The 19,232-nt window shown below is 42.0% G+C and overlaps 3 protein-coding genes across 5 annotated transcripts in view; 2 read left to right on the top strand and 1 right to left on the bottom strand.

Moving 5' to 3' along the window:
• Positions 1-826, top strand: part of LOC108249650 (RAB3A interacting protein (rabin3)) — a 28,551-nt gene extending 27,725 nt beyond the window's left edge. For both annotated transcript variants that reach the window (XM_017439159.3, XM_017439158.3), the window contains one exon: positions 412-826. In XM_017439159.3, the coding sequence (XP_017294648.1) occupies positions 412-494 (83 nt within the window). In that variant the 3' untranslated portion in view covers positions 495-826. The remainder of the gene's footprint in view (positions 1-411) is intronic.
• Positions 827-1,795: 969 nt separating this feature from the next.
• tmem19 (transmembrane protein 19) lies at positions 1,796-8,884 on the bottom strand. 2 transcript variants are annotated; one of them, XM_037981365.1, is made up of 8 exons: positions 8,741-8,884; positions 6,909-7,056; positions 6,060-6,173; positions 5,154-5,291; positions 4,996-5,072; positions 4,742-4,919; positions 3,592-3,801; positions 1,796-3,511 (listed from the first exon to the last, which is right to left on the bottom strand). In XM_037981365.1, the coding sequence occupies exons 1-8, from the start codon at positions 8,741-8,743 to the stop codon at positions 3,351-3,353; spliced, it is 1,029 nt and encodes a 342-aa protein (XP_037837293.1). In that variant the 5' UTR covers positions 8,744-8,884; the 3' UTR covers positions 1,796-3,350. The 2 variants fall into 2 exon arrangements, with proteins under 2 accessions (XP_037837293.1, XP_017294636.1); XM_017439147.3 differs by lacking the exon at positions 8,741-8,884 and adding an exon at positions 7,851-8,091.
• Positions 8,885-11,203: 2,319 nt separating this feature from the next.
• On the top strand, positions 11,204-17,342 carry lg18h12orf66 (linkage group 18 C12orf66 homolog). The gene is made up of 3 exons (XM_017439154.3): positions 11,204-11,705; positions 13,795-14,098; positions 16,368-17,342. Exons 1-3 carry the CDS (start codon positions 11,471-11,473, stop codon positions 17,185-17,187), a joined length of 1,359 nt encoding a protein of 452 aa, XP_017294643.1. The 5' UTR covers positions 11,204-11,470; the 3' UTR covers positions 17,188-17,342.
• The last annotated feature ends 1,890 nt before the right edge of the window (positions 17,343-19,232 follow it).

Below are 19,232 nucleotides of genomic sequence, written 5' to 3' on the forward strand. Positions count from 1 at the left end.
TGGTTCTGACAGTTCTGATGGTTCTGATGGTTCTGCTGGTTCTGGTTCTGACGCTTCTGGTTCTGACGGTTCTGACGGTTCTGGTTCTGACGGTTCTGCTGGTTCTGATGGTTCTGGTTCTGATGGTTCTGACGGTTCTGACGGTTCTGATGGTTCTGACAGTTCTGACGGTTCTGGTTCTGATGGTTCTGGTTCTGATGGTTCTGACAGTTCTGATGGTTTTGACGGTTCTGCTGGTTCTGGTTCTGAAAGTTCTGGTTCTGACAGTTCTGGTTCTGACGGTTCTGCTGGTTCTGATGGTTCTGGTTCTGACGGTTCTGATTGTTCTGATGGTTCTGACAGTTCTGATGGTTCTGATGGTTCTGACAGTTCTGGTTCTGACGGTTCTGCTGGTTCTCCTCCTGTCTGCAGCGGAGCAGATGTTCTGGGAGGTGATGCAGCTCCGCAGGGAAATGTCCTTCGCCAAACTCGGCTACTTCAAGGACCAGCTGTGACCTCGGCCACGCCCCCCACACACATCCAAGCTCCGCCCCCTCACCCGCCTCCTCTGGTTCTGGTCCTGGTCCTGGTTTCCCCTCCCGTCCTCCATCCTTTCTGGACCCAGCTGGCGCCTCCATCCCTCCATCCCGAGTGAGTCGATCAGAACTGAACGGACTGAAAGAATCGGCGCCGGTTTGTTTTCTGTCGTAACCAAGTTTGTTTGTTTGTTTGTGACACGACATGAAACACGGGCAACTTTTCTTTACCTTAAAAACAAACATGTTGTCAAAAAATCCTGTTAAAATAAAAACCAACAAACGATAAAAACTGTTTTCTGATTAGAGGATTCAGGCTTGTTGTTGTTGTTTGTTTTTGTTTTCTTTTGATAAACAAATGAAAATAATTATTTGAATTATTTGACGAGTTCTGAGTGAAAAAAAGAAAATTATCTGTTTTAAAAACAAAAAAAATCCAAAACATTAAATTAGAAAATTATATTTTACCGAAAAACATCAAATTTAAATTTTTTTTTTCTGTAAAAGAAACAAAATATTTAATTTTGGAAAATTATTTCAATTTAAACCTGAATAATTAAAATAAAAATCAACAATTCTGTGAAATTACTGAGATTAAATTTCACCAGATTACATAAAATTAGTTTTATTTGCTAAAATATACAAAAAAACTTTAAATATTGAGAATAAAGTTTTTATTTTTGATCACATCAGGCCGTCTGAAACCTTTATTTTGAAAATCACTTTGTTTTTTTTTTGTAAAATTAACCAAGATTTAGTTTGTTTTCAGACTTATTTTAAATGTTTTTTCTTGGTTTTGTAAAATTAAATTATAAAAAATAATGAAATTAAACCTAATATTTGGAAATTAACTTTTCCAAAGTATTTTTATTTGTTTAAAATCAACTTTACTCCAAAGATTTGACCACTTCTTTATTTTTTTACCTTTTAAATAAATCTTCCCATGTAGAAAATGGTAATAAAATGAAAGATTTTGGTGAAAAAATATCATAAAATAATTTATTTCCACAATCAAATCTTTCTGAATGTTAACTCCAATAATTATAATCTCTAATTTCTTCTTTATTCTTTAAATATTACAAAGAAAATTCATGCTTTAATTTTATTTTGGTAAATTATGAAACACTCGTTGGTTTTATTTTGTGCTGTTCGTTTATTTTCCAGTTATTATGAAGTTTGTTTTTATTTTATTGACAAAAATGTAATTTTTATTTGTTGTTTCTGAGACATTTATTCACAAAAAAACATGAATTTCTAACATTTTTAAATTTTTCCTCAACTTTTGACACTAATTGTCTGAAACGGTTCTTTTTCTGACCTGAAATTCCCTTCAAAGTGATTTATTTTTGTTAGATTGTATATTTTTGTTAAAATATTTGCTGTAATCTGAGTTTAGAGACCAAGTAACGAAGACGAAGCTGTTTATTCCTGTTTTTGTTCTTTAAGGAGGAAATCGGATGATTTTGGGATGTTTTCGTTTTAACGAGGTTGAAGCTGTTCTGTTCGTTAGTCAGCCATATTTAATCGGATCTGCCGCCGCCTGTGACGCTCTGTGTCGTTAGAAATCACTCCTCCGGTCTCCCCTGCTTTGGTTCAGTGCCTTTTTCTCTCAGACACTCTGAAATAAAAACAGTGATACCTCTGGAACGACGGCGCTCCGCCTGAAGTCTGTTCTCACCTGGAACACGGCCACGTGCTTTTATTCTGAAATCTGATCTGTCCGGCTCGTTTTCTGTCAGCTGCTTTTTATTTTCTTTACACTGAGTTTAAATTAAAAGCAGGAAGCGCGGCCATGATGTTAGCTTTCGGCTGCTGAAATCCACCTCAGCAGGTTTGTTGCTTTCTTACCTTTAGCTTCTGTTCTGATGGTTTTAGCTTTTACCAACTGTTTTGCTAATTATGGCCTCCACCTACCATTTAGCCACTAATTTTACAATTTTAGCTGCCAGTTCCTGATTTGTTAATTTTGGCTAGTTAGTTGGCTGCTCTAACATTTTAGCTTTTAGCTACATTTATACAAACTTTTGACTTCATTTTGATGGTTTTAGCCGTCAGCTGCAGTTGTCATAATTCTAGCTGTCAGCTACTGTTTTGCTAATTTTGGCTTCTATCTACCATTTTGCTGGTTTTAGCTTTTAACTGCTGTTTTGCTAATTATGATCACTACTCACCGTTTAGCATTTAGCTACTGATTTTATAATTTTACCTACCTGCTACTTTTTGAAAGTTTTAGCTGTCAGCTGCTGTTTAGCTAATTTAGGCTTGTTATAGCTTTTAGCTACTTGTTTTGCTAGTTTTAACTTTCAGCTGCAATTGTCATAATTCTAGCTTTAAGCTACTGTTTTGCTAATTATGATCACTACCCACCGTTTAGCGTTTAGCTACTGATTTCATAATTTTACCTACCTGCTACTTTTTGATGATTTTAGCTGTTAGCTACTGTTTAGCTAATTTTGGCTTCTATGTACCATATTTTGCTTGTTATAGCTGTCAGCTGCTGCTCTAACATTATAGCTTTTAGCTACAGTTCTGATCATTTTGGCTTCTATTGTTTTGCTGCTTTTAGCTGGTTTTAGCTTTCAACTGCTGTTCTGCTTCTCTTTAGGCGCTCGGTGCTCATTTTCACAGAAAAAGATCACTTTTCCAGTTAAAGTTGTGTAATTTAAAGACCTGAAACCCTAAATCAGCCGAACAGGAGAAATCAGCCGAACGGTTTAAAAACACGATCAGTGACGTTTATTGAAAAGTGATTCAGCGTTTCTACAGCAGCTCGTTCTTCACGTTTAAGGTTCCTTCCACAGGTTCTGATTCCCGTGGGTCAGAACCGGCTCGGTCCTATCGAGGCCACGCCCCCCACGCCATCCCGGGCAGGAAGAGGGCGATGAGGACGGAGGAGAACAGGTTGACGGCGTTGTTGTCCAGGATGGGCTTCCCACAGATCCGCCGGGTCGTGGCGGACTCGTAGCTCACCACCTTCCCGATGCTCGAGTCGAAGCCTGCGGACACAGACGGAGACGCTGTTGGTGAAAGCGGGTTTGAGCGCGCTCGTGGCTTCTGTTCTGGGTTCGGCGCCGACCCGAGTACTGCATGTGAGCTCCCAGGAAGGAGTCCAGCACGGAGCCCAGCAGGCCCGCCACGCCGCCGTACACCACGATGGGCCACTGCGGGTCGGCCAGGTGCAGGTCGCTGACCAGGAGGAGCTGGGTCAGGAAGTAAGCCCCGCCCACCACTGCCCCGCCCAGGAAGCTGGCCACCAATCCGACGGGAGTGACGCCGCCGTTGGTTCCTGTGGGGAAGACGGAGGAAGTTAACAGGTAAAATAATTCATGAACCCGGATTCATGTTTGAAGCGCCGCCACAAATGAGCCGATCCGGTTCTGTTTTACGTTTCCTGCTAACCGGACAGACTTTCTGAAATGGAACTAGCTTCATTTAAAGGAAAGCATATCACCTGCCGCCTGGCCCGGACCACCACCAGGGCCCGTCTGTAACGGGTCAAATAAAATATTTGATGTCTGATCAAGAGTTAAATATCCTGAATCTTATTGGCTAATGGAGGTGAAAGTGGGCGGGCTGTTTGCTCTGATTTCAGATCAGTTTTAGTTCAATAAGAAGTGCAAAATTAATGGTCCAGGTCCTTATGTGTGAAGGCTTGGAATGATGTGTGATGAAGATGAGGCCCCTGAAGGTCTTAAGCTTTAAATAAAGACGTCATGTGACCAACATCAGAGCCCAGTGTCCGTTTCTGTGTTTGCTAAGGTCCAATAGCCGCGGCGGCCACCTTAAATCCGGGTTGACTCCTAAAGTTAATCAGTTGTAGACGTTCACCCCAACGGGGGAAAGGGTGATGCCCGTGTCTCTATGTTAGCAAAATATCTCAAGAAAACAGAGATATTTAATGAAGCTCTCAAACCAACCTGCAGCTGATTCCTTTTAGGAAATTCAAGATGGCCGCCACAGCAAACACAGAAATGCCTGGAGCTCAGTCAGTTTTACACATGAGCGAAATAAATAATTTAAAAAATATATATTTGATGCCTAATGTCGCGCAAAAATGTTATTTTCAAAGTTTAAACTGCTGGAACTTTAATTAAACTCCATCCGGTGGTTCATGAGATATTTTGCTAACAGAGACAACATCAACCAGTTTCTGCTTGGAAGGAAAATAAGAAAACAGGGACCGGATCAGGACTTTTGCACAGCACTGTAAATGGACCGCCCCTCACCTACTGGGACTTCCTGCCAGGTGGTGATGAGTCTGGGCTGCGATTGGCTGAGGACAGGCCCCACCTCCGACGCCCAGGTGTCCCCGGCGCAGCAGGCGAGCGCGCCCAGCAGGGACAGACACATCCAGGAGGCGGAGTACTGCTTCCCGAAGTCCACAGGGATCTCACCCGGGCCCACCTGGAACAGAACTCCGCCTTTACCTGCGTCCGAACGGCTCGCTTCCACCGCGGTTCGGTTCTGCTCGGGTTCTTACCTCGATCATGTAGAGCAGCGCCAGTTCTGTGGGGACGCCTCCGTTGCAGAACACCTGGATCCAGTTCCTCTGGCCCCCTGAGGAACACCCGGAGCGTTAACCTTTCTGAAACTCCGCCCCCCTCACCTGAAAGCAGGTTCCCGCGCCGCCGCCCCCACCTTCTTTATAGTCGGCTTCGATCTTCTTCTTCTTCTCGGCGCCCCAGCGGGTCAGCTTGGTGGAGGTGAGGAAGAACGTCAGCATGGTGGAGACGAAGCTGAAGTTGGCCATTGTCAACACAAACCCGACTAGGAGCGCTGAGAGCAGAGGTCAGAGGTCAGAGCCGTGGCCACATGTCAGAGCCGCGGTCAGAGGTCAGAGCCGCAGACAGAGGTTAGAGCTGCGGTCAAAGGTCAGAGCCGCGGTCAGAGGTCAAAGGTCAGAGCCGCGGACAGAGGTCAGAGCCGCGGACAGAGGTCAGAGCCGCAGACAGAGGTTAGAGCTGCGGTCAAAGGTCAGAGCCGCGGACAGAGGTCAGAGCCGCGGTCAGAGGTCAAAGGTCAGAGCCACGGTCAGAGGTCAGATATTTCCGCAAACTTTTGATCACACAGAATTCAGATAATCAAGCCGTTCACTGCGACTCTAAACGGCGCCGGAGGCTTTTTTCTCTCTGGACTTTCTGTGGCTCCAGGATGACGTCGGTTCAAATAAACCGTCTGATTTAGGGATTATAGAGCGAAGCTTGATTTTAATATTTTTAATTGAAAAGTTCAGCTCAACAACCATTTCATGCGCCACATAAATGCAGTCTGGCTCCTCATTTCAGAGCTTCGATGAATATTCTCCTCAGAACCAGAAACGGCACAAACGTCCCTTTGACTCGAGCGTTTAGTCAATTCGACTTTTAACGGATATAAATCTGACTGATGTGGTTCCAACCACAAAGCTGCAGTCTGGTTCCCTGAAAATGGAACCAAATTATGTCAACTTGATTATCTGTCCGAAGAAAAAACTCTTTTTGTCAAATGAAATAAAAATCAAAGAGGGACCAGCAGTGACTTGAAGCATCAGCTGCTAACGCTCACCTGCCAGAGCTCCGGATCGGTCCAGACTGCGCCGCCTCAGCGCTCGGACCGCCATCGTGAGCGGAACCAAGATGGAGAGGAGCCATCGCCACGGTGACACCGGCTGCAGGTTCCCTGCAAACACAAGCTGGAAGCTCGAATCCCGACGCAGCAGCAGAACAGGTGTGTTAACGAGGAGATTCCTGCTTTCGGTTTGTTCTCCAAATATTAAAGACGACGGTGTAGTTTCTATTTGTTTGACATATTTAAATTATTGATCTAAAACAATAAATCAACCTGTGGTGATCCACCTTCTCTGTGTGAAGGCAGCAGATTGCTCCTCTTCCTCAGTTTCTTCTCCTGAGGTGCAGCTCTCAGTAAATATTTCCCTCCAACTACATTTATAGGGCTAAATTTTCTTCTAAATTTTGCATAAAACCTCATTTAAATGCAGAAAAACGGCACAGAGAGACTGTTTGGTTGGCAGTGCCGTTCTCGTTTGTAGAATAAAGTATGTTATTAATGATAATAGCAGTTCGTGCTGCTGCAGAATTCGAACAGATTTGTTGTGAAATATGAGGACTGATCCAAACCCACTGAAGATCGAGGATGGATGTTTTCAGAAGAAGCTGTTTGAGGGCACTAATTAGTTTGTGAACCTTTAGGAGCAGCCTGAACCGACCGACGGCGTCAGAAGCTTCAAATGTTTTATGAAGAATGACGAAAAAATAAAAGCACATTCCCGTGAGTGATCGGGTGATCGGGTCTTGGTTTGTTCTGAGAACAGCACATGATTTTTAGTCTGGAACTAATTCCACTCAGCGAGAACCGTCTGAGGTTTAAATCTGAGGTTTTCTGCTTCCAGCTCACCGGAGACGGCGCTCAGGGTGAGCGAGACGATCCAGAAGAAGAGGGAGAGCGCCAAGGTGGCGCACAGAACGATCATATCCGTCATCATCTTGATGTACTCCTTCGTCAGGTCGGCGCTCTCAGAATCCATGGGAACGGACGGACTGAGCTGCGGGACAGGAGGACAGAACCGAGACGTCGGGTCAAACAGGACAACCATTCGTGCAGATTCTAAACACAAACTGGGCCGGGGAGTTTACTTTGTGGAGGACGACTTTAACCTAAAATATTCAACAGTTTTTTCTTCATTTTGAGAAATAAAAAATAAAAATCTACAGAATTAAAAATTATTTACCCTAAACAATTTAATTATCTAAACAGACATAATGTCCCATTATGCTATTTAAAAACAAAAAAGGTGTAGAATTATAAAAAATCCAAGAGTTAAAATATAAAAACAAAATCAGCAGCATCATGAAAATTTTATTTTAACCATTTTAACTCAGTAAAACTTCTGCAGGAGGATTTGTTGTTTGTATATTTGTTGTTGGGTCAAAATAATAAGAATAAACACATCCAGTTATTTCTCAGTTCATCAAAATGCAAAAAAGGAGGATTTAGCCTAAATAATCAAAGGTACTTTTTATAAAAAAGGAGTTCTGATGAAAGTATTTCATGATTTTGTCATCAAGGGGAAAAAATAAAACACAGAAATCACAAAGTTTCAGTTAAGTTTCTTTAACTTTTACATTTAAAATAGTTCAAACATTATTTTTGTCTTAATGACATTTTAACTTGTTAAATGTGAATAAATATGGGAATTTAAGGCACTGATTGACTCGAACATGTCCAATAAAATGTAAACAGGTCTGTAACGCAAATAGAAAGAAAACCAATTAGTCACATCAATGTTATTTAATTTTTAAGCATTTACAGTATTAGGAGCATGACGTTTAAACTCACCAGCAGATATTTTCGGAGCCATCATGATTCTGTGCTCCCTCCGATGATCTGAATTTAACTTTATTTTTAATTTATGACAATTCCCACAATTCCTGCTGTTTTACCAGTTTAACGAACGATATTATTTTTAACAAGCCGTGAAAAAACGAGTAAATCCAATCATTTATTAGCTAGAGGTACAAACTGACAGGCTAAACAGAACGAGGAAATGAGCGGCGGAGGGATTTAATTGACGGACAAGCTTCCGCCAACAAATTGGTTCCGTCTTACAGTAACAGAATTGCAGTTCGCAAACGGAAATATATAAAATAAAAACTAATCTTTAATTTATAATGTGAAGAATAACGCATGTAAATCTTTTACCGAACTAAAAGTATATCAATATTAAAAATCTCTTGGTTACAGATAAAAGTGAGAAAATTCAATCAAAGTGTCAAATAATTAGCATAATAAAAATATTTTAAACATTTATGATTTCTATCTATAATTCTAACATACTATATAAGTAGTTAAATCTTATTTAAAACAGTATATACAACAATAATTGAAATTGTCATTGGTTTTCATTAAATTTTTAGACTTTCCTAACTGAAATCTTACACTTATAAACAGGATTTTGTAAAGTTTTATACGTTTTAAAGTATGATTATTTAAATCATTGCATGAATAAATGTCTACAGAATCAGGCTGCAAAGCTGTGGAATGGTTGGACTTTATCACAATTTTAAAGCACAAAAATAGGTGCTTTTATTATTATTTTTTTACTTAGAGAATTAACATCAGAATCACAATAGGTCCTGCCTGAAAGTATTGAACAAAAATCCTAAATTCTCGATGTAACCATATGAACATGATGAAACAGAATTTAACACAAATACAATATTCCTCACCATTTAACCTGAAGTCCTGCCAGCCTTCGCCTCAGATGCTTCCTGTAAGTTGTAACCAGACGTGAAAAGTCTGTCCTGACGGCAGCAGAACACAAACACAGCTCTGTCTCCAACCAAACTGTCTCCTTACATTTAAAACACAAGATCTGTTCTCTCAGTGTCAGAAACTCCCTGACGGCTCAGCTGACCAAGTCGGTCAAAGTTATGTCATTTCCACGACAAGCCGTCTTAACTTTTAACTATTTCCCTGAAAGGCTGAGAGGATGAATTATTTTACTGTTAACAAATTGTACACATAGAGATAAATGTTCCCAAAATAAGAGAGTTTTGCTTCCTAAAGTTTTCTTTGCTTGATAAAAAAAGGGGAGTGTAGTGAAGAGGAGGAGAAGTGAGTCCAGGCAGGATGGAGAAGAGCTTCAGGAGGGATCTGTGACTAAAGGTGTGGCAGCAAAGGTCAAAGGTCAAAGGAAAGGTTTACAGACAGCGGTGAGAGCGGCCATGTTGGTTTGGAGACAGAACAGGAAGTGTCAGAGCTGAAGAGGATGGACAGGATTAGGAATGAGGACATCAGAGGTCCAGGTTGAAGGACTGGGAGATAAAGTTAGAGACGGTTTGGACATGTCCAGAGGAGGGACAGAAGGATGTTAGAGACAAAGAGGACAGATATGGATGAAGTTAGACAAGACAAGGAGAACAGAGGACACAGAAGACAGAGTTAGATGGAGGACGCTGTGAAAAAGAAAAAGAAAAAGAAGAACTGTCTGCAAACATTTGGTTCTTTAAAAAGAAAGAAGACAAACTTTCAGAACGACGGGCGATAATGTAACTACCTGCTCGTGTTTGTCATTTAATCAAACAGTGGACGAATTTTAATGAAACTCTCAGAAAAAAAACACTGGATGAACAAATAAAACTCATTTACAACCTGATTCAAGATGGGCGCCGCAGCTAATCGACTTTAGCAAACACATCAGTGGCTGTAACTCAGATCCTGAGCTAAAATCTGGTGTGGTAGTAGCTGAGAGTCATCCCCAACAAACTCTGGGTGTCAGGAGGTCATGTGATGTTTTCTGTTAAAACCTTGGCATGCAGTGTAAAATGCGTTCCCTCAGGGAATTATAAATCATTTTTTAATTTTTAATTTTTTAATTTAAGGACCGAAGCGTTAGACCGGCAGGCGTCAGAGCAAAGATTTAATAAGACTTTCACAGAATCGTGTTACGGGATGTTCCAGTTTCCAGGGAGCTTTCTGTCTGATAACAACAGTTTTAAATATTACAACGAAGCGAAGCAGAAATAATCCCGTCAGCTCTGGTTCTGTGGGCTGAGACAGAAAACCACCAATCTGAAGGGATCGCACTGAGAGAGAACAGCCAGAGCCGAGGCCAGAAAAGAAACTCAAAACGATGTTATTGATCTTTAATGTGAGAAAGGATGTGTTCATGACTGGATCAGGATCTAGAAGCCAAGTCATCATCTGTAGCTCCTCGTTTGTGGTTTTAAATCTGTACCTGAGTTCTTATTGTCTTTAATGCGGCAGAAAAGCATCATTCAGACATCAGCTCATACAGTTTCTATGTTTCTGTCAGCAGCTGTTTTTAAAGCAGAAGATTTTACACCAAAACACATTTCCCCCGCCCGGATTCTTCCTCAAGTAAGCAGCACATTTTACTTCAGTATAACTTTTTTATTTTGTCCTGCCTTTGCTTGTTTAAACTTATTTATATGCTTAGTCACATGATTTCATTCTCATATTTTAGCTTTACTTTTGTGTTTTATTACTATCTTAGCTCATGTTTTAGATGTGTTTAGCTTCATGCTTTTATTTAGATTATCTTAGATTTCATTTAGATTCATATTTGATTGTGTTTTGACTCTGTATTTTTGTGTTTTCATGTTGTAAAACACTTTGTATCGCCTTATTGCTGAAAAGTGCAATATAAATAAATTAGGCTTGACTTGACTTGACTTTAAATATCAGATTTAGATGTTTTAAAAGTACTTTGGAGAGAATTTTCTGTTTCTGTGTTGATTCTTGAATATTTTACTAACACAGCAAACATATACAGACACCTGCAGCGTTATAATTAGAAACGTATATTTGTATAATTTATAAGAATTTATATCTGATTTAACAACATATGTTTATATATGATTGATTTGGGAAGAGATGATTTGCATTTCTAACATTACTAAACATAAATAATTATTGAGGAAACATATTTTTTTACCTCTGTAACTTGCCTCCGTACAGTTAGCATATCACTGCTAATTTCAGTCAAATATAATAAAAATAAATATTTACTCACGTAAGCACGTTTTCTACTACATATTTAATTAATATGAAAAAATCTGGAAGTTGAACTATTTATTTTGACTGATTAAATTAAATAATTCATAATATTAGATAAAATTCAAAAATAGAAAACGCAGTTCCTTGTTCTTGCGCATTTTTGGCACTCGGGGCTTTCCGTAGTATTTACATTCGGAGCAGCCAACATGGCGTCGGACGGCTAAGCGGTTAGCTAGATTTATGTCGATTTTTAGGTTAATATGTCGTATTAGGTTAATATAAAATGCGTTCGTCGGGTTTGTTTTCAAGAATTGATTGTTAGGTCGCTAACAAGTTGATAAATTCAACGGTTCAAGGTGAAATTATGGTGTTTTTTCGTTCGTCGGGTTTCTAACCGCCGTTAGCGGCTCGGAGTTTCCCGGAGAGCCCCGCGAACCATGACGGAGGCGGAGGAGCTCCGGCCCGTGCCCCGGGAACGGGCCATCCTGGAGAGCTTCTTCACCCAGCTCGGCATGTTCTCCTTCGACCGGGCCAAGGACTACGTGGAGAAGGAGAAGGACGGCAGCAGCAGGAGCGCCGGGGCCATCTGGGGCTCCCTGCTGGCCGCGATGGCTCACCTGGCCGCGGCGGAGAAGGTCTACAACAACCTGACCTTCCTGGGTCAGAAGATAGGTAACAGCGGCCGACTTTCACCTCTAATAACAGCTCACACATGTCCCCTGATTGCTCCTTCTTCGTAGGCCACGTTTAACGGTTTTTATAGGCCAGGAAACCGATCCAAAGTGGTTTGTTTTCAGTAACAACACACCTCTGATCCTTCCTGTTTCTCTACTCCAGCCTCATTGATTTAAAAGGATAAATTATACAGCTTGTCATGAATATATGCATAAGTCTGTTAATTATGCTCCACTTTAAGCCAAGTAAACATGTAAAACATGCAGAACATTAACAGAAACATGGATTTAAACACATACTATGCAGACTCTATTTTGCTTTCTGCAGAAATGAGTAGCATATTTATTGTAATTCTTGTAAACTTTGACCTGGAAATGGCCTGAGATGGCAGAAAAACAGCTGTGTTTAACATTTCTGCTTGTTTACAAATTGTTTAAAGGTTCTACAAATCCTAAACTATGTTTAAAAGAATTATTTCCTGAGGAGAAATTAGCCCAGGTCTGGTTGTTTTAATTGGTTTTTTACACAAACTGGTATTTAGGTTCCTAAACTTTGCAGCTTAAAACCCATAAAATAACAGAAATGAAAGTCTGTCTTTCTGATTGTTGCTGGTTTTAAAAAAAACAGACAAAACAATAACCTCAGTTACTATGAAACTGTTTTTTTTAACTCACTTAAAACTCCTGTTTTGTAACAACTATTGTGAAAATATACCGTTAGCAATTATCTTTAAATTTAATTGGGTTTAAATGAATTATCAGAGGACGCTTACTTTGTTTTATGACCCAAAGTTTGGTGCCAGAAATCAAAATAATGAATCACTTTTTAAATTTTTATCAAAACAGTAAAAGTTCCAGAAATCAGAAACAGTTTTCTATCCTATATTCTGTCTTTTCTTTACTGATATTTATAACGTGCTACATAAAAAATATGATCTAAATTAGAAAATCTGTCATGAAATTCTATCAAATTTAAAACATTTCTTTACCCAATCAGGTAAAGCTACCTGTCGTTGCAAAGTCATAAAGATTGGTCAAAAAAAACTGAAGTAAGAAACAAAATCTGTCTTTAAATTCAAACTTTGCGTCCGGCAGTCATCTACCTCCTGAAGTGACAGGAAACAGCTCAACAACGGTGACGAATGTGGAAGAACCGCCTGGGATTATTTTCACGTGTCGGTACGTTTTCATGCTCGGATTAACTGGGTGAATAACGCAGATAAAAGTGATTGGTTTACTTTGAGCGCCTACCCGCGTTTCAGAATTACATCAGTATGTCTGGAATCTTCCTCAGTAAACGCTTTCAAACTGAACCAGTTGATATAATTCAGATAAACCTTTTTACGAGCGCCTTTAAAAGCCGTTAACGAGATCTTATTAGTCTGATTTTAAAGTTCAGATTAGTGGGGTCCGGTCCTGGTCCTGGTCCTGGTCCTGGTGGACCTCCATCCTGCAGGTTTTAGATGTTTCTCTGCTCTTCAGCAGGTCTTTGAGTTCTGCAGAAACCTGTTAGTCACTCAGTCATTCAGATCAGGTGTCAGAGCAGAGAAACATCTAAAACCTGCAGGATGGAGGTCCACCAGGACCAGGACCAGGACCGGTCCCCACTGATTTAATTGGTCACTTATTTTTCATGTAACACGGTTGAATCCTTCAGGACACGTGGAGCTGACTGCAGACCAGGGGATCCACTTACTGACTATAAAAATGATTAAATTTTAAGTTTTTTTAAATAAACAAAAAGTGGAGTTTTAGTTTAAAATTAAATGTCGATTTATTCACAAACGTAGATTTAATTTCTCAAAGCTAAACATGATTTTAAATGTTGGACAAATAATTTAAAACTATTTAGTTTAAAACAAATCAGTTCATGAAATTGTTGTAAATGTTTTTATTACTTAATAACTTAGTGTGATTGTGTTTCTGCTCCTATCTTTTTCCTTTTTGTGTGTAAATCTACAGCTCGTTGTTCAGCCTGTAATGTAAGATATTTAAACCATAAACACAGCTAACTAGTTCCAACACCAGGTGGCGCTGCAGCTCACAGATTAGAAAATATGACCATGTTTTTTGTTTTTCGTCTGCAGGCGGTCAGTCCTTCTTCAGCCGTAAAGACTCCATCCGCACCGTCTACACCTCCCTGTACAACGAGCTCAGGAAGGTGGTGACGATGGGCCGCCACAGCCAGCCGACCTCGTCCTCCTCCTCGTCCTCCTCGTACCTGGAGGACCTCCTGTCTCACCTGTCCGAGCAGCTGTGCCACTTCACGCAGGCCCGCATGGAGATGGCCGACCTGTACGAGAAGCTGCACGCCCTGGGCAGCCAGAAGAGCGTCAGCTCCGAGGAGCTGGTGGCTGCGCTGGAGGCCGTCCTGCAGAAGTACAGCTCCAAGTGGGTATCATAGTACTTTTACTTCAAACGTGTTGCTCTGTGTACCACAAGGTATTACAGGGAGCTTAATTTAAGTTGTTGAATCTTAACTCATCCACTTAAAGTTTCAGATAAGCAGACCCTTCAGGATTTTGCGATGTTGCGATCACAACTATTAACGCAAAATCAAGCAAACCCCGCGAAATCGCAACTTTGCCCAAAACACTGCAACTTTCCTGCAACTTTAACCCAATATTTATTGTTTCTAAAGTGATTCGCCACCGCTTCTGTGGTTTAGTCTCTTCTTTGTGGGTTTGTGTAGCGTGGAATACAAAATAAGCCCAAATAACTCAGGAAGAAGACACGTGACGTCACTTCCTGTTAACATCAGAATGCCGGGAGCGTGCAGGAGCAGCGACCGAAGCCAAAATGTGCGCTAATGCTTCACATTTGCCCACAAAGATTTCAGCAAACCAGTTTCCTCCCCAGCTGCAGCTGTTTTGCACGTCCTGCAGTGTAATCATGGAACAGAAACGCATCGACAAACACTTTGTGTCTGCAAAACATGTGAGGAGAGCTGCAGACCAGGGACAATCCAGAAATGCTCATGAATGTCAGTTTAGAAGCTATCAAAGTTCTCAAATACAGCAACTTTTGTTGGTAATTATCTTACAAAACTAGGAAGGATTTTTGGTTTAGATATTAAAAGTTATGGTTGTTTATTGATTTTAGTAAAAAAAAAAATTGCAACTTTTAGGAAAATGCCCCGTGAAATCCTGGAGGGATTGGATAATAACTGAAACCAGATATGCTTTAGTTTTAAAGCTATATTCTCCCGTTTTTAAAAACCTGATTTCACTAAAGGTTTGATTAATTACAACCAGCTGATTAAACGCATACAGTTTGTGTTTGTAGTGAAGTAAAACTCGGCTGAACTTTCCAGCAAAAACAAAAAGAACTCTGTAAAGATGAGCGTGACACATTGAGGTCGTTGGAGGGAAACTTTCTGCTTAATCCGACAAAAACAGGATCCAGTTTTTTCCCCGGAGACGTCAGCAGAAACATCCTCCTGCATTATTCCAGCAGAAACACAAAGAGAGCGGAGCTGCAGCCGCTCACAGCTCGCCGTCAGTCCGAGCGGACGGGCCCAGCTGCAAGCCTGACAGAACCTTTCCCAACGAAACACAGACCCACAGTCATCTGTCATCTCTTAAAGTGGCCCAGATCGACACCTCTCCAGATTTATTCTTTGGACTTTGGCTCCTTTTTCTCCCAGTTCCACTTCAGTTCTGCCACATGACCCTGACAGCATCCTTTGCTTTTAAGAAATGGGAAAAGAAGAAATGAGTAACACTCCAGCAGCTGAACAGAACCTGAAAGGCATTTCTTTAATAAATGTCGTTGTCTTTAAACCGTCGGACTCGGCTCAAACGTTTTGGGTTTCCTTCCTGAAGCTTCTCAGGAAATTGGTCCCGTTCCTCCTGACAGAACCGAGTCGGGTTCTCGGCTCCGCCCACAGGCTTTCTCCGGGATTAAGATCTGTCTGCCGAGGGACACGGTCCATTTGGACCCGTTTGTGTCCAAGCTTTAACCGGCTGATGTCTTGAGACGTTGCTTCAACATTTCCTCCTGATATCATCTATTCTGTGAAATGCACCAGCTCCTCCTGCTCTCCTCCCCCTCAACATGATGCTGCCACCCCCGTACTTCACAGCTGGGATGGCACAAGCTTCCCTCTTCTTCTTCCAAACGTAACGATGGTCATCATGTCCCAACAGTTCAGTTTTAGTTTCAGCTCTTTGCTTTTGTTTCGGGGTCGATACGGACATTTTTCACCTCGACATGTTCATTCCAGGAACACGGAGCGCGTCTCTTTCCTGAGCGGTCCGATGGCAGGACGTTCTCGTGGTGTTTATATCACTGTTTTGAACAGAAGGACATTCAGGCAGCTGGAAACTGGACCCAAAGACGACTCAGAGATGTGAAGGTTAACAGTTCTGTTCCTGATATCTCGGCTGTTTTCACACAAAGAAAAATGTGTTTGAGGTGTGATTTGATTCATAGAAACTGGTTAAGTGTAGGAAACCCGGAATGATTCACAGGTCAGAGTTAATAACATTCCTCTGAAAATTATCAGCTAGAACAGCTGAAACTGGGTGAAAAAGCAGCCAAAGTCCAAAGAAGTGTCTGAAGAAATGTTCATCGGGACCACTTCAGGTTACAAACGTTTTTATAAACTCCACAGCATCAGATTGGCGCCGATTTAATTCCAAACCTCCGTCTCCTGTAGATTCCATCACCCCATCCTGGGCCGGGTGGAGGAGGGTTTCCAGACGGAGGTGGACGTGGTGACCCAGCTGCTGCGCTGCCAGGCTCAAGTGTCCGAGTGGCACTTCCTGCCGGCTCTGCTCAGCCTGCACGGCGCTCACTCCAAACTCACCGCCTGGGCTCAGCTCTTCCAGCGGCAGAAAGAAACCCGGAAGCACCTGTTCGGCGGTCAGTCCCAGAAGGCCGTGCAGCCTCCCCACCTCTACGTCTGGCTGCAGCGCTTCTATTCGGCGCTGCTCGCCAAGTTCAGCTTCTACTTCCACGAAGCTCTGAGCCGGCAGACCACTCCCACCGACATGAGGGCGCTGACGGCTCGCACCACATCCGACTACTACGGGAAGGTATGCGCCTTCATCCGCAAACACGACGCCAGCAACGTGTCGCTGGTGTTCGACAACCGCGGCTCGGAGAGCTTCCAGGGCCACGGGTACCACCACCCGCAGTCGTACCGGGAGGCACCGAAGGGCGTGGAGCAGTTCCCCGCCGTGGTGTCGCTTCCGTCGGGGGAGCGGCCGCTCACGCACTGGCCGAACGTCATCATGATGATGAGCAACCGCGCCGCCGAGCTCAACACCCTGGACAAGGTGGTCCAGTTCTACGACGACAAAGTCCAGAGCACCTACTACCTCACGCGACCCGAGCCGCACTTCACTCTGGTGGTCATCTTCGACGGCAGGAAGTCCGAGAAGGACCAGCACATCACCGCCTTCCTGCAGGAGATCTCCGGCTCGCTGCGGAACTCCAAACCCTTCAGCATCCTCAAACCGGGGTCCAAGGGCTGAGCTCGGATCGGTCCAGTTCCTCGAGGTCCAACTGCGAACTTACCAACAGACCAAAAACTGAATCTGTTTCAGACCGAGACGTTGAATCAGTTTCATTTAGTTTTTACGATTTTTTGTCATTTCCTGCACCTAAATTCAAATAAAGTTAAAGATAACTCCTCATAAAAACTATTTTATCATCTTCAGTACAGTTATTGATTAGTTGGGTTTTAAACAGATCTTTGATTGACTCACATGGTTGTGGAGGGATTTTAGACCACTCTTTCTTTGCAATGTTTCAGTTCTTTAAGGTTTGCAGACTTTTCTTCTCAGGTTTCTGAAGGTCCAACCGCAGCATTCCAACCCTGATCCGAACCCAGACCATCACAGAACCCTGATCTGAACCCAGACCATCACAGAAACCCTGATCCAAACCCAGACCATCACAGAACCCCTGATCCAAATCATGAACCATTACAGAACCCAAATTTAACCCCAGACCCATCACAGAACCCAAATTTAAACCCAGAACCATCACAGAACCCTGGTTTAAGTTTAGACCATCAAAAAACCGGGCCTTTGGACTTGTTCTTGACTACAGTCTGGTCCATTTCTTTCAGAACAGATCTAGAACCCTGATCCGTCCAATCCAGGTGTCCGCTGGGACGGTCCTTCCCAGCTGGTGCCGGCTCTGGACCGGGTTCTGTTCTGCTCAGGAAAGTTTCGGAGCTCTACGAAGGTTCCCTGAAGTAACCCCTGGTCCATGTGGTTCCATGGCTGTTGATGATTGACCGTTCTTGATGTGGTTCCATCTGATGGATCAGAGTTCCCGGCGGTCCGGTTTAGGCCGGCTCCCTGAAGTTCCTCCAGATTCCTCAAATGTTTTCATGATATAATTTCACTAAAACCTGATGAGAATCATGTCTTTGAAAATGACATCATGAATGTTTTTGACCTTTTTACCAGCTTTAAATTCCATGTTTTGTTTATGATGAAGCTCTGCATAGAAAACAAAGTCAACATAAAGGTAAGAATACCTTTAATTCTTTGCTCTGCCATCTCAAAATGTATTGGGTTTGTAAATGTTGAAGTTGATATTTTAAACTAAATTAGTTGATTGAGTTTTTGTTTGAATGACAGGAAGCTGATCTGATTCTGAGTTGGAGGTTTTATTGATTTCTTTCACAGAAACCTACAGAGAGAGATTCATTCCATCGGTGACTTGAATGCTAATTTATTCAGGTTTATTTATATTATAAATACAACACGATGATACAATCCATTTGGCTATATGAGCTCAACTTCAGGAAGCTCAGTTTTCAAATACAGCAACACCAACAAACAAACAGAAAAAATGTTTCCGTTATCATGAAACACATTCAGAGAAAACCTCCCTTTGAGTTAAAATGCACCAACATGTCATGATGCTACATGCCAAGTACACGATCCTATACATCAAAGTGCAATGTCACAATGGGGTTAATGTTTTCATAAGTCAGGAATCTACTAAACACGATGATTATTTCATTCAGAGTGCTGCTGCTCTTCGTTCAGGACATGCGTGAATGGATTCACAACTCCCAAAAAGACAAGGGTTTAAAAAAAAAGGCACTTTCACCAAAACACACACACACGCAGTCAAGTTTGTATTTATGTCCCTATTGGGACATTGTATTGACTTCCATTCATTTCTGTACCCTGACCCTAAAACGAAACCTAACCAGTACATGCCTAACCCTACCCATAGCCCTAACCAGTACCAGTACATGCCTAACCCTACCCATAGCCCTAACCAGTCCCAGCACATGCCTAATCCTAGCCTTAGCCCTAACCAGTACCAGTACATGCCTAACCCTATCCATGACCCTAACCAGTACCAGTACATGCCTAACCCTAGCGCTAACCTAAACCCTAACCAAAAATGTGACATTCCACCATATTAGGACCAGGCTTTGGTCTCCTGAAGGACTACCGGTCCTGACAAGGTAGGTGAAAATACCAGAAAAGGTCCTAAAAAGGTAACAAAACCAAGTGCTCACACACACACACAAACACACACAAGTTCA

This window comes from Kryptolebias marmoratus, linkage group LG18 (assembly GCF_001649575.2).
Source record: "Kryptolebias marmoratus isolate JLee-2015 linkage group LG18, ASM164957v2, whole genome shotgun sequence".
Taxonomy (NCBI): domain Eukaryota; kingdom Metazoa; phylum Chordata; class Actinopteri; order Cyprinodontiformes; family Rivulidae; genus Kryptolebias; species Kryptolebias marmoratus.

Coding starts and splice junctions, on each gene's coding strand:
- tmem19 (XM_037981365.1), bottom strand. Junction 6,174..6,908: donor CACCCTGAGCGCCGTCTCCG/GTGAGCTGGAAG, acceptor TTGTGTTTGCAG/GGAACCTGCAGCCGGTGTCA. Junction 5,292..6,059: donor CCGATCCGGAGCTCTGGCAG/GTGAGCGTTAGC, acceptor CTCTGCTCTCAG/CGCTCCTAGTCGGGTTTGTG.
- lg18h12orf66 (XM_017439154.3), top strand. CDS start 11,471: ATGACGGAGGCGGAGGAGCTCCGGCCCGTGCCCCGGGAACGGGCCATC. Junction 11,706..13,794: donor CTTCCTGGGTCAGAAGATAG/GTAACAGCGGCC, acceptor TTTCGTCTGCAG/GCGGTCAGTCCTTCTTCAGC. Junction 14,099..16,367: donor CTGCAGAAGTACAGCTCCAA/GTGGGTATCATA, acceptor CGTCTCCTGTAG/ATTCCATCACCCCATCCTGG.